Source organism: Schistosoma haematobium, chromosome 1 (genome assembly GCF_000699445.3).
Source record: "Schistosoma haematobium chromosome 1, whole genome shotgun sequence".
Lineage (NCBI taxonomy): Eukaryota > Metazoa > Platyhelminthes > Trematoda > Strigeidida > Schistosomatidae > Schistosoma > Schistosoma haematobium.
This window is the reverse complement of record NC_067196.1, coordinates 61,937,456-61,948,122: the sequence shown is the minus strand read 5'-3', so window position 1 is coordinate 61,948,122 and position 10,667 is coordinate 61,937,456. Positions and strand designations below refer to the sequence as shown.

At 35.5% G+C, this 10,667-nt stretch overlaps 1 protein-coding gene across 1 annotated transcript; it reads right to left on the bottom strand.

The window, feature by feature from the left end:
* Positions 1-8,239: 8,239 nt before the first annotated feature.
* MS3_00001799 (uncharacterized protein) lies at positions 8,240-10,271 on the bottom strand. Its single transcript, XM_051209292.1, has 2 exons — positions 9,746-10,271; positions 8,240-8,870 (listed from the first exon to the last, which is right to left on the bottom strand). Exons 1-2 carry the CDS (start codon positions 9,869-9,871, stop codon positions 8,697-8,699), a joined length of 300 nt encoding a protein of 99 aa, XP_051074731.1. The 5' UTR covers positions 9,872-10,271; the 3' UTR covers positions 8,240-8,696.
* Between the last annotated feature and the right edge of the window lie 396 nt (positions 10,272-10,667).

Below are 10,667 nucleotides of genomic sequence, written 5' to 3'. Positions count from 1 at the left end.
TCGGTTTACGACCGTTTTATAGCACGAGGACTATGAGGCCCATTTCGTGATTATTCGTCTATTTTCTTTGATTTTTCATAAAGTTTTGTTACTGTGAAAGTATCATTATATGGTGTTTGAATGAACTAATGATATCTTTGTACTTCTTGCATGCTCGGTTTCGAATTCTGAATACAGTATATCCGTTTGTGGTTATCTAGTACTTCTTGATCCGACTACGTTATTGCTGGGATTCTTAGTTCACACTATAATTCAAATACTTCTAATTATCATATTGGCGTCGCGATAAAGCCTGCGATAGAACAGTTAGGTATTCATTCAACTTCTGAAGCTTTTGAGGATTATTTGAAAAGGTTTGAAATCCGGAGCATGACTAAGAAAGATGTTGAATGTGATAAAATTGTGGCACATTTCCTGACATTCATCGGAAGAGAAGCGTACAGCTTATTAAAAATTTTGGCACATCCAGAAAAACCTATCTCACTTCCTTATGCAACTCTCAAGGAGCTATCGTTAAATCATGTAAAGTGCACTAGGTTTGAATGCCGTGAGAGGGCGAAATTTCATAAGATGATTCGTAGAATTGAACAAAAGGTTAGGGAATTCATCCTTGAATTGCAGAAACAAGCTGTCAAATGTAATTTCCGTGATCAACTACATGTGTAACTGAGATCGATTAATTGTAGGAATTAACATAGCGGGTTTGGAAAGAGAACTGTTAAGAATTCCGAACTGTTCCTTTCAAGATGCTAGAACTTTTTGTATTAACTACGAGGCAGTGAGTGAACTTGATATCCAGTAGATGAAGATTTCTAATACTTTGTTTAGTCGTCACAATAAACTACAACCTCAGTGTCAATCAAACTTGCGTTCGTTTAACAGTGATTCCTATTCGCGTGTAAATATGAAAGGTGTTTCAACAAGGAATTATATAGCAAGCCACAATGGTGAGATCAAGTTTGGTAAGTGTTGATCATGTGGAAAGTTTCATTCTCGTAATTCATGTGCATTTCTTAATGCTAAATTTTTTATATTTGGTAGGATAGGACACGTTCAGTCAGTATGCAGAGTTACTGTCCATTTTACATCAAGTAGTACTAAATCTTGTAATTGAAACCTCAACAATTCGGATGTTTCTACCGATCATTTATATTTTTCTACCATTTCGAAAGGTAATGCTCATATTCAAAAGCGATTATATACATCGCTTGGTTCAGTTAATGAATTTATTGTGGACACAGGCAGTATAGAGTTCAATATTTCATTCAAGAACTTGGAATCTTTTGATCCTTACGTTATGGCACGACCCACTGAAGTATCAGTTTTGGGGATTAATGAACATGGACTGCCCATACGAGGATGTTGTGAATCGCTGATAAGAGATGATAATTCTTCATACATACCTTGTGAAGGTTAAGTTAGCGAAACAGGAATGTCAATACTGGGCTTAAGGAATTTGAAAAGGCCCTGAGTGGAGTTGTCTTTCCTAGTTTCTAAATAATATTCTGATGCTCTACTTAAAGATTTGATAGCTATGTGTGCTAAGTGCAGTCGAAGTATGAAAATTCAGCCTATAAAACTTCAAATACAGAGTGATCCAGTCTTTCTTAAAAGACGAATAATTCTTCATGGTCTTCGAGAAGCAGTGCATAAGACTTTAAAGGATTTGTGTGCGAAAGGCATAATTGAACCGATTCAGTCTTCAGCATGTGGTGCTCCTATTGTTACGCCACTGAAGTCGTACGGCAAGACACTTAGAATATGTGGTGACTATAGATTAACATTGAACTCCCGTTTGTTGTGGCAGACGTGTACGACAGTAGAGGCTGAAGATATTCTAAATCGACTTCATGGTCCTAAAGTGTTCTCGAATGTTGACCTAAAAGATGCTTATCTTCAAGTCCCTTTATATCAATCGACCATTTGGTCTAAGTTGTTGTGCTGCCATATTTCAGGAATTTATGGATAAAGTAGTTAGTGATCTTGAAGGTGTTGAAATTTATCAAGATGATTTGATTGTTTATGGTCCTGATAAGGTAGTTCATGACGAGAGACTTATTGCTTTATTACGTCGTTCAACTGAGAAGAATATTACAGTGAATCCAAATAAGTGTTCATTTTGTGTATCCAGTTTTGAATGTCTTGGGTACCTAGTTGATGGTAATGGATTTAGACCAGAATTGAAACGACTAGCTCCACTGACAAATGCACCGTCTCCAAAAAATCTTACAGAACCACGTTCACTAGAGGATGCTCTTTATTACTACTCCCGTTTTGTTCCTAATTTTTCTTGTCGTGCAAATTGTTTATTTAATATTTTGACATCCAATTCAGTCAAATGGGGTGAGGAGCAGGAGTTGTGCTTACGAAGTCTACTAAAGTTTCTTCAAAGTGATGCTGTACTTCTAACTTACTCCCCTAGTGTACATTCTGTGCATTTCACTGGTGCATCACATGTGGGTATTGTCGCAATTTTTAGAACAGGAAAGCAGATCAGTTATTTGCATTTCACGCAAACTTACTGTTACTGAACAAGGTTATTCACAGACTCAGCGAGAAGCATTAGCTGTGTTTTGGGCTGTTAAAAGACTTCATAAATATTTATTCGGAAAGAAATTCACTATTGTTACTGATCACGAAGCTTTAAAGTTTATTTATTATCCTGAAAAAATCCTTAGCACGTTTCTCAGCTACTATGGTTCAACGATGGAGCATTTCTTTGAGTGCATATGACTATACGGTTCAGCACAGAAGTGCCAAACAAATTCAACACGTTGACTACATTTCTCGACAGTCATTACACGATAGACCTATTAATACTTCGGACTGTTTGTTAGTGCAACCTTTACCTGTGAGACGTCCAGACCTCATTAGAGAAACTCATAGACATTTTGGATGTATACTCAGTGCTATACGGAAAGGCTGGAGTGCTAATTTGAAACGTAGATTTCCTATCTATTTTTCAAAGCGATATGAGCTATCTACTACTCCTGATGGTATTTTATGTTCAAATGATCGTGTTGTCATTCCTCCTTCATTGCGTAAATCTGTTCTTGAAGACCTTCATAGTGGTCACTTAGGTGTTGAGAAAATGAAGTCTTTGGCAAGGCTCACATGTTGGTGGCCAGAGATAAACGCAGATATATGTCGTACGGCAAACAATTGTGAAAAATATCATCACGCTGACTATTGTGGTCATTTTCCTGGCAAACGCTATGCACTAGTAATTGTTGATTCTTTTTCAAAGTGGCCTGATATTTTTTCACTACCTCACCAAATTCTGCTTTCACAATGCAAGCATTAGGAAAGGTGTTTAGTCGAGAAGGGGTTCCTATGGTGTTAGTGACCAATAATGGCTCTCATAGGGTGCAAACATCTGTTTGCTGCTCCCGAACATCCTTGTTCTAATGGTGAGGCAGAAACTTTTGTCAGGACATTGAAAAATGCTAATGATTCTATTGCCGCTTCAACGTATAATGAGCAGGAGAGGGGAGTAGATGCCTTTCTACTGCAATATAGAAATGCCAGACATTTGGTGACGAAGGAGACTCCATCGAAGCTGTTTAAAGAAAGAGTTCTTTGGTTGAATATGAGATGTTTGGTGTCTGCAGAAGTTACATATTATCGAGGAAATGATCGTCCACCATATACGGGGATTATTCTGAAGAATGTCGTGAAATCGGTGGTGCGAACTCTAGATATCAATGACTTAAGTACACACAATCGAAGTGTTGATCAAATGCAATATCAGGAACCAAGTTAGTCAGTTTTAATTTGGGTTGTTAATTCTAATGCTAATGATAACACAGAATCCTTATCCAATACACCGTCCGACAGACACAGGATGAACTTGAGAAGAAGACGTACAATTGAATACAGACACACTGAATAGAATTTGAGCTGTTGCGGATGCGGTTTTCGAATGAACTAATGATACATTTGTACTAGTTTCATGTTTGATTTCGAATTCTAAATGCAGTACATACGTTTGTGGTTACCTAGTATTTCTTGATCCTACTAAGTTATTGCTATGATTCTTAGTTCATTCTATAATTCAAATACCAATAAACACTACACAATATAAAAACATATTGAAAATATTTTCGTGTGTGCTCAATTTGACAAATAAGTTGCATCGAACTTCGTTACCACTTTGACAAGAAACACTTGTTCTGTGGTTACACAGATATAAATGTCTGATGATTAATGTTTGCTGTTTTCATTTGCTCCATAGAATTGTTCAGAGTAACATTATGAGAGTGTAAATGCATCATTCGTTGATCACGTTTGACATAATCAGTGAGTTTATCATGCTTATTCTTCTGAATGATGCAGGTTTAACATGTGATCGAGGCTTTTGTGAACAACAACTAGTGTTCAAGATTTGACTACGTCCAAAATACCAGCTTATACATCTCTTGAAGCATTCGGGTACCCCTATTGCAATTCGGATGACTTAGTATGAAGTCCGATTCAATGCTGAAATGATGGTGTGACGGAAAATGGAGGAGACTGTTGTTTGACTAAGTGGTTCGAAAGGTGTGTAGAATTTCAGGAAACTGTAAAACTGAATTCATGGTCATTCCGACAATTTTACTATAGCTATTCGAAACACTTTACAACAGATCCGACTTCAAATAGGCGGACGGCAGTCGGTTGAGCACATGTAGGATTCTTAATTTTTCAGTTTTTATTTGTTGGTTGATTGCTGTCACCTTTCACAGTTAAAATCTGAAGCTCTCATGAATGTCGTACGGTGTTGTATATCTTATGTGCTTGAACTAGTCATGTCTGGAGATCATATACATGGAAACAACCAAACTGTGTGGGTTCCTGTAAACCTCTGTATGGGTTGGTATCGGCGAATTTCAGACTATTCAAAACAGTCTATTCTGATTCACATACGATTTGGCATAATAGTGGACATGTCATTACTTCACTTCACAAATGCTGCTGAGATACAGTTATTAGTACACTTTTTCAGTTATATGAATTTCTGTCATTTTTGTGCATGTGCATCTACCTGAAACAATCGCCTCACTCAACCTAAATCAAAATTTATTGTTCTTCTCAATTAGGGATACGGCTTCCAGTGTCAGATGTGACATTCGATTTAAAGATTTCAGTAAATATAAAGACAGAATACCTTGTGACATTGTGTTTGTTTGTTAGAAATGTTGATACTAATTTAGAATCTATTACATCGAAACTCCAGCATTGAAAACTTATTTGAAACTAGTAACCTAAGTAAGACATATATTTGTGCTAAACGTTTATGGAGAATAGATATTTTCTGTATGAAACTAAGGCTATTTTGAATGTAAACTTCCTCAGTTTTTAAGTGAATGTCAATTCTATCTACAATTCAAAGTTATTCATCAATACATAATCTGCCCGACATTAAATGATATGCAATGAACATCGAAAACATTTATAACCGATTATCGGTATCCCTTTTCAGTATTTTATGGTGTTGAATTGTACTTCAAGTGATACCTGCTAGTGATGAAAGTCCTCAATCACATAAATATTAAACGATTCTAATACCATATGCATTATTTATAACTTCTGTTAATATTCAGTGAGTCACCGTTGATGTGATGTTTGTGCCCTGGTACGTCCGAGAGTGGAGAGAGTCCGTCCTCCCTCTCGAAATACTCTCACATGGCCACACGTATATAGCCTCTGCTAGAGAAGTCCTACTCACTACCTTCTCGTAGCGAGGAGGTTTAGGAAATTAAGAGAACGTAAAGCAAAACTCTGGTGCTTTAGCTGGGTTGGTGGATATGGAGGACCCACCTGGGGCAGTTGGAAAACCCTGATTCCAATTCAACGGTGCACAAGGGCACCAGTATCCTGAGGTAACAAATAGCGTACGAACCAATCGTTGGTCACCGGCTACCATGTGACTGCATCTCCACCGCCTTGTGGATGACATGTCCACTATTATGCCAAATCGTATGTGAATCAGAATAGACTGTTTTGAATAGTCTGAAATTCGCCGATACCAACCCATACAGAGGTTTACAGGAACCCACACAGTTTGGTTGTTTCCATGTATATGATCTCCAGACATGACTAGTTCAAGCACATAAGATATACAACACCGTACGACATTCATGAGAGCTTCAGATTTTAACTGTGAAAGGTGACAGCAATCAACCAACAAATAAAAACTGAAAAATTAAGAATCCTACATGTGCTCAACCGACTGCCGTCCGCCTATTTGAAGTCGGATCTGTTGTAAAGTGTTTCGAATAGCTATAGTAAAATTGTCGGAATGACCATGAATTCAGTTTTACAGTTTCCTGAAATTCTACACACCTTTCGAACCACTTAGTCAAACAACAGTCTCCTCCATTTTCCGTCACACCATCATTTCAGCATTGAATCGGACTTCATACTAAGTCATCCGAATTGCAATAGGGGTACCCGAATGCTTCAAGAGATGTATAAGCTGGTATTTTGGACGTAGTCAAATCTTGAACACTAGTTGTTGTTCACAAAAGCCTCGATCACATGTTAAACCTGCATCATTCAGAAGAATAAGCATGATAAACTCACTGATTATGTCAAACGTGATCAACGAATGATGCATTTACACTCTCATAATGTTACTCTGAACAATTCTATGGAGCAAATGAAAACAGCAAACATTAATCATCAGACATTTATATCTGTGTAACCACAGAACAAGTGTTTCTTGTCAAAGTGGTAACGAAGTTCGATGCAACTTATTTATCAATTTGAACATTCACATTTGTTCACTTTGTGTTGATATTGATATTTTCACAGTATCAAAACTTTATGAAAAATCAAAGAAAATAGACGAATAATCACGAAATGGGCCTCATAGTCCTCGTGCTATAAAACGGTCGTAAACCGAAAGAGGAAATGTATAGTGTTTAGGAGAACAATGACCAGCATTCACAAATGCTTTGAAAAGAAACAATAAAAGTCAAGCAATCATGTCAAACATTGCATATGACCACTGTCATGTAACTTAACACTGTTTGAAGGTCAACAGTTCACTAGACAAGATTCATTTCGTTGACCTTATTCTTATAAGTTTAGATCACGGTCTGTAAGCGTGAAACTGTTCCGAATTGTCAAACGCATTTAAAGAAATTTCGTTTTTCCTGTGATCTCAAAACACACTTTCTTTCGACAAACCGACAAGCCAAACAAATTCAAGTTAACTCCCAACAACAGGTTCTAAGCCTAAAAGGATCCACTGAAATTAGAAAAACTATGATGGAGGACAATTAGAAAGGGATCAAGCAAGTATCAACTTCAACGTGTCAGGATGTCTATTGAAACGCTAGACAAGATTCAAGGAAATAATAATAAGACAGCAGTTAACAGCAGCCGAACGAGAACCGATAAGGTCAAGGCACAAGCTGATGCACACGAGCTGGCAAGCAGGTGAAGAGGAGCATTAGATCTGTCAAGCAGAAATATGTGGAGGACCTGGCAAAAACAGCGGAAAAATCTGCAAGTGAAGGACATATGGAACAGCTGTTACGCGACGAATAAACGATAAGAGATTCGAGGAGTCCAGGCAAGGATACAGAAGGCAGGACAATCACTTTGGTTCGCGTATAAAGTAACAGATGTGTGGAACACTTTGAAGAACTCTTGAATGAGGCACTCCATTGAATCCACGAGACATCGAAGCACCAGCTACAGAACTTTATATAGATGTCACTCCACCAACGATTGAAGAAATCAGGATAATCATCAGACAGATCAAGAGTGGGAAATTAATAGGACCTGACAGTATACCAGTTGAAGCATCGAAGTCAAACACAGATGTAACTGCTTCGATACTACAGAGAGTATGTTAGTAAGAACAAACATTAAATTAAAGTCTACGGACGTCGGATTCACAGATTGTTGGGTAGAGCAAATCGCAGTTGTATATGCCATAATTGAAATTTCTCGGTCATTTGCCGCTAAAACTCCAAAGAATTTCTCAAACTAAGAGGATGTAAATTACATTACTTAATGTATATATAAGTTTCAAAATCTTGATGAACAAACACTTGAAAACACAAACAATCTTATCACTTTTATGGAGTATAAGTACTAATTACACCCAAGATCAACTTTTCAAAATGTTATCAGATCAAAAAAATTCAACCAATATACCTTTACAGATAAGCATGCATTCTGGTTAATAGCTATCATAATTAATAGTATTAATAATAATAATAATAATAATAATAATAATAATGTTACCAATACTAATAAGGATATTAGGGACAATAATAGCAATTATTCATAAAGTAACTGAGCTTGTATATCCATTTTTATATCATCTTTGCACTACAAAACATATTCTCGTCCATCTGTAATAAAGAAAAATGTGTATTGCCAATAATAGTAGAATGAATATATGTACGATCGAATCATTGTACACATACATATACGTTTCAGTGACAAATGGATATTAGAACATTCAAAATAATAATAATATTAATAATAAGACCACATGAAAACCGAAATATGAATACGCAACATTGAATAAGATAGAAACAAGAAAAATGAGTAGTTTGTTACAAAGACACAAGTACGGATGAATTGATTGATAGATCGATTGATAGATCTGTTAATTGACAAACCAGTAATCAATTAATTCAACAGAATAAAACTGTCTAATAGTGAAATTGTTGATTAGTCTGAAAGAAATGCATTCAAAGTAATGTGATTGTATTGGGAACATTTTTATTTAACCAATTACTGATGACATCACGATGAGTTTTTGTCCATTTCATGTTTTCCTTCGACCTTTTAAACAAATCATTTAATCCACGTTTCAGAACATGATTTTCAAGTAGTTTTTGTCCAGAATTTTGCATAGCAAGTACCTAGTGAATTAAAAGTCAACCATTTGTATTCATTAATTCAAAAAACAAAAACTTCATAACTACCAAATAAATTAGGTCGACCTGTATGGTAGTAATCAGTTCGGGTGGATGGGATGAAAACAACTCAATCTGTGAATTGGATTGCTGTTGGTCCAAGATATGAAGCATATATCTTGAATGGGATCTTTGAAATGATAAATCCACCAACTAATAAACCGTCAGAAAATGTGGCTAGAATACTTCTTCCCTGGATTTGTAATATCTTATCACATCGAATAAAGTTTATATGGCTGACAGTGTCCATAATGATAATCAAAACACTACTAAATTATCAACCTTAACGAAATCACATCACTCAGCTCATCCAACTAAGCTGCAAAATTTCCACGTCATAAATATAAATTTATTCCTGTGTAAAGACATCCAAAACACCAATATATTCCGTCTATATATAAATCGGAAAATGTCATCAATCTAGAAATAACATTTGTTAAGATAGAACTATGTGATAGTCTCCAAAAGTGCACTTAAGTCTTAATGTCTAGTGATTAGTACTTAAGCCAATTGTTAATGGTTTATTGGCACCACTGAAACAATGTCAATGTTTTCAATTTCTCAATTAAACAGATTTTTGAAGGTTTATCGATGTTAACTTTCTTTTACTATTTTTTGCAGTGTACGCTATAGTAATGTACCTGCTTAAACTAGTTCAAGATTATACCGGTCTATATGTTCAACTTGGTCATATACAACAGTGATAGCTATTGATTGAGTGTTGTACAGAAAAACAACCTTCACTTCAAAACATCCAATATCATATACTTAGTGACTAAATTTATAAAATTAATAAGGATTTAAGAAAATATTGAACTAACTTCTTCTTGATCCGGTATGTTATTTAGTGTGTAATGACGTTTGGATAGTATTTTAAGAATTACAGTTAGTACACACCTGTAAAATAGAACAAATAAACATAATTCATATCTTGATACATTTTCCATTGACTGCAGAATCACTTACCTGATGTTCTGTCCATTCTGGTAACACTATCATATCCCGTTAATAGTATAGTTGTATGTATCATAGCTTAAAGTGTTTAATAATTTGGATTTCATTAAAGAATGAACAATTCGAACAGGAGTTGACTAAACTGAATTGCCTATATTAATGGATGTTGTTTTACCAACAAAAACATAAAAAGATGATTGAATGCTAGAAATGAATTCTCCTGAATCACAACCTCATACAACCTGGAAAACATTCTTGAACTAACTGGTGGTGAAATGACTAGTATTACTAACACCATAAAACTCTTCATCCGTTGATGTCAAAACAAACCATGTCAATGTATTTTCCATCTACATGGTAAATAGTCAGTTGTTCATAATGAAACTTTCAAACATGTAACTTAACAATTTGTAGTTCAGTAACTGTACACGTTGTTTGATGTAAACTGTGAATGAGGCTGAAGTATATTCATAATCACAAAAAGATAATAATTTAATTAAATATAAACAAGTACGTTTAACTGTATTATTGCTAAACGAAGATGTGGTAGACATCAAAAGAATGAATAGCAATTATGAACAATTGGAAAGGATGGCCAAGGTAAAAGTTGGATGTAGAATCCTGGTGAGTATCCTATGCTCTTCAACGAGGGATAACAAGCGATAGTAAGCAAGTAATTGCTGAATTGAAATCACACATAAACTACTTGAACAATGCAGAGGTGAATAAAATGGTTTGCTCGGGTATATATATATATATATCATATCCAAACTATGCTTGCTTGTAAAA